The 13453-nt window shown below is 35.9% G+C and overlaps 1 protein-coding gene and 1 pseudogene across 1 annotated transcript; one reads left to right on the top strand and one right to left on the bottom strand.

Moving 5' to 3' along the window:
- The first annotated feature begins 6026 nt into the window (after window positions 1–6026).
- On the top strand, window positions 6027–7358 carry LOC104108047 (inositol oxygenase 2-like; annotated as a pseudogene).
- A 699-nt stretch (window positions 7359–8057) lies between these two features.
- Window positions 8058–8824, bottom strand: LOC104108048 (uncharacterized). Its single transcript, XM_009617003.4, has one exon. The coding sequence runs from the start codon at window positions 8731–8733 to the stop codon at window positions 8308–8310; it is 426 nt and encodes a 141-aa protein (XP_009615298.1). The 5' UTR covers window positions 8734–8824; the 3' UTR covers window positions 8058–8307.
- Between the last annotated feature and the right edge of the window lie 4629 nt (window positions 8825–13453).

The raw sequence follows: 13453 nt of genomic DNA, 5'->3' as shown, positions 1-13453 counted from the left end.
TCTTTTTCCAGGATATCCCAGTAGTATCATGCTCTAATGATTTTGTGAATCAGTGATACGGCGCCGGAGTGGTTCCCACAAGTGCCTTCATGGACCTCTCATAAAATATAATCAGTGTCTCCTAGTCCTAAGCATATTGCCAATGGACCATCGAATGTCTTTCTGTATAATGTTCCATCTTCAGCCAATGTGAATCGAGCAGCTTTGGTTCGTAGGGCCCTCAACTCTTTAGGGTACGATGGGAGCTTTCCGTTCTTCAAGTATTCAATATATTTATTTCTCCAATCCCATGTTAAGCTTGTAGAGTTTATCTCGGTATGACCTTCCTCGATGACGGATCTCGAGAGTTGAACGACAGTCCCCGAGCTGATCTTACTATCCTCGACCGATGACCCCAAATTTGCAAGTGCATCGGCCTCACTGTTTTGTTCTCGAGGTACATGCTGCAAAGTTCATTCCTTGAAACGGTGCAAAGTTACCTGCAGTTTATCCAAATACCATTCTATCCTCTCGAACTTCGAAGGCTTTGTTTACTTGGTTCACCACCAGTAAAGAGCCACACTTGGCTTCAATGACTTCTGCTCCCAAGCTTTTAGATAGTTTGAGACCTGCAATCATGGCCTTGTACTCGGCCTCATTGTTAGTCAATCTAGAATTTTTGATATATTGCCTAATAGTGCTACCCCTGGGCGGCTTCAAAATGATGCCTAGCCTGGACCCCTTCACATTCGAAGCACCGTCTGTGAAGAGGGTCCATACCCCCGATGATGTATCCGATTTTAACAAGAGTTACTTTTCAACTTTGGGTACGGGGGTTAGCGTGAAATCGGCCACGAAGTCCGCTAAAATTTGAAACTTGATGGCCATCCGGGGTTGATATTTGATATCGTACCCACTGAGTTCGACGGCCCATTTGGCCAATCGGCCCGATAGTTCGGTCTTGTGCAAAATATTATGAAGTGGGTAAGTGGTTAATATGCATATGGGATGACATTGAAAGTATGGTCTTAACTTTCTAAAGGCACTTATCAGTGCAAGTTCCAATTTCTCCAAGTGTGGATATCTAGTTTCTGCTTCTCCTAAGGTTCGACTTACATAATAAAAGGGAAATTACGTACCTTGCTCTTCTCGAACTAGGACACCACTTACCTCGATTTCTGATACTGCCAAGTACAAGTAAAGTTTCTTATCTGCCTTTGGAGTGTGAAGTAGTGGTGGGCTCGATAGGTATCGCTTCAATTCCTCTAATGTATGTTGGCATTCCGGGGTCCAGGCGAAATCGTTCTTCTTTTTTAGTCGAGAGAAAAATTTGTGGCATCGATCCGACGACCTCGAAATGAATCGGCCTAAGGCAACTATCTGTCCAGTTAGCCTCTGCACGGCTTTTACACTATCTACGATGGTGATGTCTTCGATGGCCTTGATTTTATTGGGATTGATCTCGATCCCCCGATTCGACACCATGAAGCCAAAGAACTTGCCCGAACCGACCCCGAAAGAACATTTCTCGGGGTTGAGCTTTATGTTGTATTTCCTAAAAATCTCGAACGTTTCTTGCAAATGAGCCAAATAGTCCTCTGCGCGTAGGGACTTAACTAGCATGTCATCCATATAAACTTTCATTGATTTGCCTATTTGTTCTTTGAACATTTTATTTACTAGGCGTTGGTAAGTAGCTCCTGCATTTTTTAGCCCCAAGGGCATTACATTATAACAATATGTCTCGTACTTGGTGATAAATGAAGTCTTTTCTCGGTCCTCCGGGTTCATTTGGATTTGATTGTACCCAGAATAGGCATCGAGAAAAGTAAGGATCTCGTGACCGGCCATGGCATCGATCATGCGATCGATGTTAGGCAGCGGAAAAGAATCTTTGGGGCACGCCATGTTTAAATCCTTATAATCTACACACATTCTAAGTTTGTTCACTTTTTTAGGGACTACAACTACATTAGCTAACCATTCGGGATATTTCACCTCCTTAATGGACCCTATTTTGAGAAGTTTAGTTACTTCGTCCTTTATGAATGCGTGCTTTACCTCGGACTGGGGTCTTCTCTTTTGCTTCACCGGTTTGAACCTAGGGTCCAGGCTTAGCCGATGCATCATTATTTTTGGTGGGATCCCTATCATGTCTAAATGGGATCAAACAAAATAATTTATGTTATCAATAAGAAATTGAATAAGCTTTTTCCTGAGTTTGGGGGCTAATCCCATTCCCAGGTATACCTTTCGCTCGGGCAGGTACTCGATCAATATAACTTGTTCTAGCTCTTCGACCGTGGCGTCAGAATCTTCGGGAACAATAAAAGTCTGAGGGGTCAAAAAATCCTCCTCTTCTTCTTCTATCTCCTGCTTCCCCGATTAGGTCGAGGTTGGTGGCTGTGATTGCTATTTGACTTCCTGTTTACCTTTGATGCTCGACCTTTTTGAGGTTGATAGTGTCGATATCGGTGTTACCTCATCGACCGCAAATATTTCCTTTGCAGCATACTGCTCCCCATATAATGTTTTTACACCGTCCGACGTCGGGAATTTCATCATTTGGTGGAGAGTCAAAGGGACCGCCCTCATATTGTGGATCCAAGGCCTTCCGAGTAGGGCATTGTACCTCATGTCGCCCTCGATTACGTGGAACTTGGTATCTTGAATGGTTCCAGCCACATTTACCTGTAGAATAATCTCATATTTAGTTGTTTCACTGGCCATATTGAAGCCGTTTAAGACCCGAGCTGCGGGTACAATTCGATTTTGTAGGCCGAGCTGCTCCACGACCCTTGATCGGATGATATTCGTCGAGCTGCCTGGATCCACTAAAACACGCTTAACTTGAACTTTATTCAATAAGATGGATATTACCAGAGCGTCGTTGTGGGGCTGAGAAATGCCTTCTGTTTCTTCGTTGTTGAATGATAAAGTGCCTTCGGGCACATAATCTCGGGTTCGTTTTTCCCTAGTGATTGATATCTTAGTGCGTTTGAATATGGGTCCCTGTGGAATATCGACCCCACCGACAATCATATAAATTTCATGTTGGGGTTCCTTCTGTTCATTTTTCCTATTGGTGTCCCTTTCTCTGAAATGATTCTTGGCTCGATCGCTGAGGAACTCTCGAAGGTGGCCCTCATTGAATAGACGGGCTACCTCCTACCTTAATTGCCTGCAATCCTCGGTCTTGTGACCATGAGTGCCATGATACTTCCACATCAAATTTGGGTTTCTTTAGGAAGGATCAGTTTGTATGAGTCTGGGCCACCTAGTATCTCTGATCCTTCCGATTGCCGATACAATGCCCGATGCATCGACGCTAAAGTTATATTTCGATAACCAAGGTGCCTCTGTGGGATCGGCATACTTGTCAAAACCACTTGTGCTCATAAATCCCCGAGAATTCTATCCTCGATCACTTCTTCGATCATTCCGGGCGGAATTGAATCCTGAAACATTGTTCTTTCGATCTGCGGTATATGGTTGATATCGGTCTCTGTTCGACCTTGGCTCTCTGTCGATGTCCCTCTGGTTTTTAACTGCTGACCTGTTTGGATGTACTAAACCGGAAGGGGATCCTAATTGGTCGTCCTCGACCCTAATCTTCGATTAATATCGATTATGCATATCTACCCAAGTTACAACTGGATACTCGATCAAATTTTATTTCAACTGACGTGATGCTATTGAACTCTGCTCTTTCAACCCTTGGGTGAAAGCTTGAGCGGCCCAATCATCTGTGACCGGTGGCAACTCCATGCGTTCTATTTGAAATCGGGACACGAACTCCCTCAGCATTTCATTATCCCTTTGCCTTACCTTGAAAAGGTTTGATTTCTTTGTTGAGACCTTTATGGCCCCGACATGTGCCTTTACGAAAGAATATGCTAACATGGCAAATGAGTCGATGTAATTTGGTGGCAGGTTGTGATACCAAATCATTGCTCCCTTCAAAAGGGTCTCTCCGAATTTTTTCAACAGCACAGATTCGATTTCATCATCTTCTAAATCGTTACACTTGATGGCGCATGTATATGAAGTAACATGCTCGTTGGTATCGGTGGTCCCATTATATTTGGGTATGTCTGGCATACGAAACTTCTTTGGAATAGGCTTCGGAGCCGCACTTGGAGGAAACGACTTTTGTACAAACTTTTTCAAATCCATCCCATTTAAGATTGGCAATGCCTCCGGTATCTGATCAACTCGAGAGTTGTATGTCTCTATTTTTTTATCGTTGGCTTTGATTCTCTTCTCCCCTGATTCAATTCTTTTGGTGAGCTCCTCGAGCATTTTCATTACCGCAGGATCAGTCCCAGATTCGTTACCATTCGACCTTTCCGATACTGGCTCGGTACGGTAGGTAGTTTCCGTCTCGACCCTATTTGGAGCTCTATGTTGATTTTTTAACTGAGCAATAGCGACTTTCTGAGCCTGAAGCATATCAAATATCACTTGGAGACTGACTCCTTCGTCTCCTCTGCCCTGTGTCCCTTGGCCACTAGATCGGCCTTCTCTGCGTATGCTCCCATCGAGATTTGCGCCTAGGCCCGCGTTTAGAGCAACGTGCGAACTGACATCGACTGGGTTGGCAACCGATGCTCCCCCGAGATTAACCTGTGGCACCTCGACTCCTGGAGCAATCACATTTTCGTTTTCATCGTGGAATCCGAGGCCATTGTCACCGTGTGTGGATGCATTTTGTGAGTTTGACATGTTTTAACCTGAAAGCAAAGATACTTGACAAGAACAAGCGTAAAATAGTGTATTTTACCAGAATCAGTACTGAACAATCACTATTATCCTTAGCCCCACGGTGGGCGCCAAACTGTTTACCCTAAAAATTAAGTAACAATTAAACATATATTGTGGTTTTAAGGATATATGATTTGAACCAGCACCAATTGATAAATAACGAATTAAATAGATAAATTGGACAATAAAATAAATCAAACCGGTCCCCGAACAATACCTCGACGTCGATTCGAGATAGTCTCAAGATTAGTTAATAAGAACAATGGAGGATGGAACAAACAGCGATGAACAGTAAGTAAAATAAAGAAAGCAGCGTATATGTATATTCTTATCAGTGAATAATCATTATTTTTTTACAAGTGAATGGGATCCTTCTTTATATAATAGAGGAATCCTAAATAAGGTACAAATCTAATAACGGAAATAGATCCCATGATTGGCACTAATAACCGCTTTGATTTGATCTGTTTTGGGATTTTCGCCGTGATCTTCGACCGATTATTGACATCTCGCCATTCTGTTATTATGCCTTACTCGAAGCCAGTCATGCTTGATCTCGATTGTTGTTGGCCTCGATCTCAGTGAGCACTTCGATCTCCAGGCTTGATGTTCTATCTTTGAGCTAGAGCCCGATCTATTATGAGGTTACCCTCGAGGCAACTCCCCTGCCACCGAAATCGGGGGTGTATATATATATATATATATATATATATATATATATATATATATATATATATATATACCGATCTATTATGAGGTTACCCTCGAGGCAACTCCCCTGCCACCGAAATCGGGTATATATATATATATATATATATATATATATATTTAATGTGAAATTCTATTTAGTTTAGATTATACACTATAGATATCGAGCCCAAAACGTTGAGTTTCCTTATGGGAAAGCTATTTCTTTTCTTTGGTCATGTTACAAGAGTTTCCGAAGGTACTGAAGTCTGAACATATTAATCTGTTTCACCAAAATAATGCTTGGCTATTAGTGATTTTAAATCTATATTCACTGAAAATATTTGCGATTAGCAAATATCAATATTGGATCAGATTATTTGCATAGGATATAGCCATATAGGTAGCTAATTGATCTTTATCCTCTAACGTAAATTATCCAAACACTTGTTAAGTGGATACTGGACTTAAGAAAAATTTGGGAGGTGAAAAGATTATCTAGTTCAAGATTTTTCAGGAAGGAATAACTTAGGAAGGACTTTCTAGCACTTATAAATACTGAACCTTTTTTTACTTAAATATCACATCACATAACTTCCATTCTTTCTTGAGATAAAAAAGGGAAAAAAACTAAGCTATCCTACCTTCTTTGCTTCTTGATTGTCCCTCTTTTGCTTTGTTTTACTTTACTTTCTAAAATTTGAGATTGTGGTTCTGTTTGCCTCTACATTTTATTCACAAAATGAATATCCAAGTAGAGGAAAAGAAAATCCATGGCAATGGAAAAGAATTGGCATTAGAGGGTGATCAATTTATGGTACCCCAAACCAATGCATTTGGCCATAACTTTAGGGACTACAATAATGCAGAAAGTGCAAGGCAACAAGGGGTAGAAAATTTCTACAAAACACAACACATACATCAAACCTATGACTTTGTCAAGAAAATGAGACAAGACTATGCAAATTTAGACAAGGCACAAATGAGCTGTGAGCATATGGGAATGTTGCGAATTACTCAACGATGTTGTCGATGACAGTGATCCTGATTTAGACGAACCCCAAATTCAGCACTTGTTACAAAGTGCCGAAGCTATTAGAAAAGATTATCCTAATGAAGATTGGATTCATTTAACTGCCCTAATTCATGACTTAGGTAAAATTCTTGTTTTACCTAAGTTTGGAGGACTTCCTCAATGGGCAGTTGTAGGTGACGCATTCCCTGTTGGATGTGCATTTGATGAATCAATTATTCATTACAAATACTTCAAAGAAAATCAAGATTTTAATAACCCAATTTACAACACTAAAAATGGAGTTTATTTTGAGGGTTGTGGACTAGATAATGTTATGATGTCATGGGGTCATGACGATTATATGTACATGGTTGCAAAAGAGAATGGTACAACATTACCATCAGCTGGTCTTTTTATCCTAAGATATCATTCATTTTATCCATTGCATAAATCTGGAACTTACAAACATTTAATGAATGAAGAAGATAAGGAGAATTTGAAGTGGCTTCATATTTTTAACAAATATGATTTGTACAGCAAAAGCAAAGTTAGGGTTAATGTGGAAGAAGTCAAGCCTTACTACATGTCTCTCATTGGAAAATATTTCCCAGCAAAGCTAAGGTGGTGAAGAAGGTGATGAGGAGTTGTAAATACAATTTGTCTATATATGGTATAAAGTTGTAAATTTGTGTAAAGAACCAAAAAAAACAAAAACAAAAAAAAAAAAAAAAAGCCCCTCAGATAGAAGAGTATGTGTTAAACAGGATGTGTACATGAGTGAAAATAATAAGGAGACTTAATAGTCCCATATTGGATATGGAAAGGGAAATATGTAAATATCCATTCTTTTCCTATTAGAAATACTTGTTCATAAAAAATGATATTTATAAAATGGTATACAATATTTATGTTATATCATTAATGACATGACTATATTATTATTTTGTTTTTATTTTTGTAACAGTATTTATATATATCATTATTCTTTAGATATTATTCTGATATAAGAATATATTATTGACAATCTTGTTAAAAAATCAACTCTGTAAATTGGGGATACTCCAATGGCATCCAACATTTTCAAGATCGGAAAAGATAATTAAATTGTAAGCTGGTCCAACATAATTAATAAATTTGTATAATTATGATAGTATGATTATTCCTGGACTACTACTGAGATCGTCAAAGCCACTTGAAATTATCCAACAATCATATGAACTTTATAAATAGCGCATCTTGCATGTGCTTGAGCACTAACAAAAAGAAAAATAGATAATTTTCTTGTTACTCAACTCTTGTATTGCTAGTGTTGCTTAACATATTATAGCAGCAGAAGTTACCATTTTTACCATGTCTATTAATACTTAGCATAGAGATTTATTTGTAATTGTCTGATCATAAGTTGTAACCTTATTGTATACATATTTTCTTACATGTGCTTAGTTTCATACTTGAGGTAAGATTCTTATCATTTAATTTGTTTCATCTCAATTTCCTTCCAAATATAATATGAAAAAAGAAGGAAAAGGCAGAAAACATGACCATATACTTAACATGCTAATAAAAGCCTTCATAAGTTTAAAGACTAAAGAGTTAAACTAGAAAGGAAAAATTCTTGGAAACGAAGTTCAAACATTAGAAACAAGTTAAACCAACAATCCCAATTACATGGGAAATGAACATAACGTAAAACAACCTAAACAAACTATCACTATGTCCTTATTACAATGGCTTAGGAACAATAACTAACACATTAATAGTCTAGGAATAATAGTACTCACACTTAAAAAAACTTCAAAATGAAAACACAAGAACTTGGACATATAATAGTGGAGGGACATTAACTAACACTAGTAAAACTTCTAAGGAATGATAACTCCAACACCCTTATAACCACCAACTCCACCACCAACACCTAGACCACCAACACCACCAACGCCACCAACGCCTCCGGCGGCGCCAACGCCACCAAGTCCTTTAACCCCGGCACCGCCAAAACCACCACCGGCTCCGCCAAGACCGCCATCGGCTCCGCCAAGAGTTGGCAAAATCCCACCATAACCACCAATTCCCGAGCAGCTGCCTATGCCACCAAATGTGATGAAGTTTTTCTTATCATTAAGGCCTTCTCCAGTGCTTGGTGTTGGAGCAGTACTTAGAATCTCAGTGTTTGGATTTTTGTCATGAGTTTGAACCTCGTTATTAGGTTTTGTAACTTGAGGAATGTTTCTTGCTGTTGCATGCACTAGTACTAATGCAAACATGAACATTACGTACCGACTTGCCATATTGTTCTCTCTCTCTTTATTTCTCTCTCTAAAACACACACACACACAAAAATTAGACTAATGCTGGTGAATTGTGGTATGGAAGAAATGGTGACAAAGAGGTCTATTTAAAGATATACTTGAGGGACAATTGAGTAATTAAGGAAAGGAATTATATAGTGCTAGTGCTTCTCCGGTACATTAATCGTTTTGATAAATTGAATTTATTTCAAATATATTTGACATGTATCGTAAGACCTCTTTATAACAGTATCCTTATATAACAGTCATTCACTATAAGAGCCAAATTTTTCTCGGAACTAATTTTTGTGTTATGTTATAATATGTGTCTTCTGTAACAGCATTTCACTATAGCTGCCAAAAAATATCGAAATAAATAAGATTATTATAGAAAGATTTGACTGTATATAGTAAAACAACAAATCATTTATTGCTATGTAATATCCAAATTTACCCTTAATTACAATTGTAATTAGTGAAGTACTGTTAACTGTAGAGACATTTAAAGATAGATAAAATGATAGTTTAGACAAATACTCCTATAATTAAGGTTATTAAATACTTTATTTTAGGAGACGTATTAAACTTAAATACAAATAATTAATATGAGTCAAGGTAATTACCACTTTTTATTGCAAAATTACACTATATAATTAAATAAAATATTTAATTATGTATATAGATACCATATATTAAGTTTTTAAAGTTTTTTTTATATATTTACCTTTTTATATTTTGCTTCTCCTTAATAAAAATAGTGTGGTAACAATATTCATTCAATATAGCTAGCTCGGTGCATAGACTATAGTCAGAGTTAGGTGAACGAAAGGGAAAGATAACTAATGTTTTATAAATGTCAACCCAGTAAAAAACAAATTCCTATCGACATGTATTTATTAAGTTTAAAATTATCACGCAATTCAAGTCTTTCAAGCTGGCCATGCAATTCATGCAAGCTCTTTCCTTAACACTTGTAACATTGTACAGAAGTAAGGCGTCTGGATGAACGACACTTGATATTCAGGCGCGTAGGTAGAATATTACTTACGGGTTAAGACGAACTTAATAACTTTTATTTTAATTTTATATTTATATTAATAAATTTATTATATATTTAAATATTTAATTGACAATTCAGTAACTAAAAAGTATTATAAACTTGATGACAAGTTCAAAACTCATAAACTCTAAATACTAATTTTGCCTATGATCATACTCATCTCCTTTTTTATGATATTCCTTCTTCAATTTCCTATACATAATTCTACTAGAGATAAGTATTCTTGGGATCAATCGAGGATAATGTCGAAAATTCATAGAATATTCAAATGGACATCTCAGATTTTGTTTTGAGGATATTGAAAGAACTCTCAATTATAATATTCTAAAACATCTTTCTTCTTAATTTACCAAATCAATCATCTATTTTGGAGAAAAAATGAATAGGAGTACGTAACATGTCAAGAAATATTCTCGAATTCAGAAATTACTTCTTGCTTATACTTTCTCCGTCTCAAATTATCTGTCATGATTTCCAAAAATAGTTGTTTCAAATTATTTATCATTTTAGAATTTCAAGACAAACTAATTATTTTTTTTCTCATTTTACCCTTACTTGTAATTGTTCTTGAAGATCGAGATAATACATAAATAGAATAAATATTCAATAAAAATAGTTTATATCTTAAAATAGTCAAAAACCTTTTCTAATTAATGTTTCTTAAAGGTTGTGCAAAAGAGAAATGTGAGAAATAATTTAAGACGGAGGGATAGTTCCCTGCAAAGCTAAGGCATATGATTTGAGAATTAATTAGAGGAGCCAAACACATTAATTTAGAAAAGGCAATTCGTCTTCCTTTAAAATAAGGACTAAAGTATAATACCATGATAAGACATGATAAATGGTTCTTGGGCTTAATTAAACTCCAAAAATTAGCTTATGAGGTGAGGATTGACAAAGACTATATAAAGAGAGATCAAGGACCTCAAATCCCACTGATGTGGGACAATTCAATAAGACACAATGTCCTCCACTAATCGGGGACCTAACATGGAAATCATAAGTTTTACAGAACTTACTACTTCTGGTTCGAACTATATATACATGCATAACTGAGTAAAAAATAATATAAATGCATTTGAACACTTTTTAGAACTCGGATCTCACCCCGAATCAAGGTCTAGTTTCAAACCTGATTCGAGTAGAAGGAGTACGTCATACTAATGTGCCTGAGATAATTCACATCTCAAGAGTCAGGTGTAAGACTCTTGATGCAATTATGGAGGGGGGGAGGGTCGCTCGATGCATTTCATCTTAGAACCCACGGTATAAGACTTCTAAATTCATCGTAGGCCTCATTTTACCTATTAGTCATTAATAAATCATTAAGGATCTAGCTTATAAGAAAAACGATTACATTATTTCTCGAAGATGGAAGTAAAACAATTGCTTGTCAATATTTGACAAAAATCTTTGACGGGCCTGAAAAGCTGAATTGAATTTGTTGGGCCTAGGGAACCTCAATTGATGAAGCTGTAAATAATATGTTTTGGGACCATTATGGGGAAGCTAATAAAATTAACAGAAATTTCAAGTCTTGTCAGTCTGAGTTCTGAGGTAGTGTAGCTAGCTGCAACATGCAGGAATAGAAGTAGTTAAATGCGAGTCCAGAATCCATTTGTGGTTTTTTTCTGACAAAAAGAACGAAAATGCGTGTAAAAAAAAATAGTTACCTAACTATGTTAAAGAGCGTTATACCTTAACGTCCAAAATGTATAGCGCTGTTATATACCGCACTATACATAGATAAAAACGGTCCCCTCCCTTCTTCCTCACGATTAAAACCAGTCCCCTTCCCCATTTTTTTAAAAATCCGAAGCGGTCCCCCTCCCCTCCCCTCCCCCCCAAAAATTTCTCCAAGTGAACCTCACCCGTCACACAAAACGATAAGATTATAGGTCCCACATCCTAGCCAAGCCTTCTATTGTTGTGGTTTGCTTGTTTCGGACTCAAATTTTCAATTTATCAACTTTCCAAAAAATATAAATCGAGGTATTCCGATTTAGTTTATGTCGAAACTCGTATAAATAATGCATATTAGTTGTTTTGAATGTGTTTTCATGTTATTTTGTGTTTTGTTTTTTGCGATTAAACTAGTATGTTATTTTTATCCGGACTAAGATATTAGTGTTCTAAAAAAATATGTAAAAAATGAGAAATCATTATTATTTGTTAATAAAAATATTTAATAAATTTCTTTTACTGTTTTATATGTATTTTCGTGAATATTTTATGATTAAATTTATTGTTATTTTTATCTAGTTTAGATTATTTATTTGCTTAAAGACTAGTAATATAGTGCCCTTTTAACGTAGTAAAATGTAGAGCCTTTTAGCGTAGTATCCATGTAGTTTAAGTATCTCTTATATTGATAGATTAAACACAAACTCTGTCCAATTTACAAAAATTAATTATTTAATTTACAAAACAAACATATAAAATTATGAAACTAACATGTAAAATATTAAAATTGACACCCATAAGAATTCAGGATAGCTTGGTGCTACTGGGCCTCAAATATCAAGCATGGAACACATAGATATATATTCTGTCCAATTAAATATTGTATAACTATAAAAATTAATTATTTAATTTACAAAACAAACATATAAAATTATGAAACTAACATGTAAAATAATAAAACTAACACATACAAGAATTCATGATAGCTTGGTGCTACTAGGCCTCAAATATCAAGCCTGAAACCCATATGTGAATACTCTGTCCAATTAAATATTGTATAATTATAAAAATTAATTATTTAATTTACAAAACAAACATATAAAATTATGAAACTAACATGTAAAATAATAAAACAAACACATACAAGAATTCAGGATAGCTTGGTGCTACTGGGCCTCAAATATCAAGCCAGGAACCCATAAGTGAATAATCTGTCCAATTAAATATTGTATAATTATAAAAATTATTTATTTAATTTACAAGACAAACATATAAAATTATGAAACTAATATGTAAAATAATAAAACTAACACATACGGGAATTCAGGATAACTTGGTGCTACTGGGCCTCAAATATCGAGCCTGGAACCCATATGTGAATACTTTATCTAACTAAATATTGTATAATTATAAAAAATAATTATTTAATTTACAAAACAAATATACAAAATTATGAAACTAACATGTAAAATAATAAAATTGACACATACAAGAATTCAGGATAGCTTGGTGCTACTGGGCCTCAAATATCGAGCCTGAAACCCATATGTTAATACTTTGTCCAATTAAATATTGTATAATTATAAAAATTAATTATTTAATTTACAGAAAAAACATACAAAATTATGAAACTAACATTTAAAATAATAAAATTGACACATACAAGAATTCAGGATAGCTTGGTGCTACTGGGCCTCAAATATCAAGCCTGAAACCCATAGATATATACTCTGTCCAATTAAATATTGTATAACTATAAAAATTAATTATTTAATTTACAGAAAAAACATACAATTAATGTTGTTTAATTTACAGTAGATGACATGGACTTGCCGCATATGCATCCCGGACCTTTCTGCGATGAGCTATTAATGTTACGGGCGATCATAGGTCCACCCACGTATGGGAGGGAGAGTTACTAGCCCAGACTCTCCGCGCCAGGAGAGTGGACGACATGTGGGATTTTATGAAGGGCAG

The sequence above is a fragment of the Nicotiana tomentosiformis genome, chromosome 12 (assembly GCF_000390325.3).
Source record: "Nicotiana tomentosiformis chromosome 12, ASM39032v3, whole genome shotgun sequence".
Classification (NCBI taxonomy): Eukaryota; Viridiplantae; Streptophyta; class Magnoliopsida; order Solanales; family Solanaceae; genus Nicotiana; species Nicotiana tomentosiformis.
This window is presented reverse-complemented; position numbering and strand designations above follow the sequence as displayed.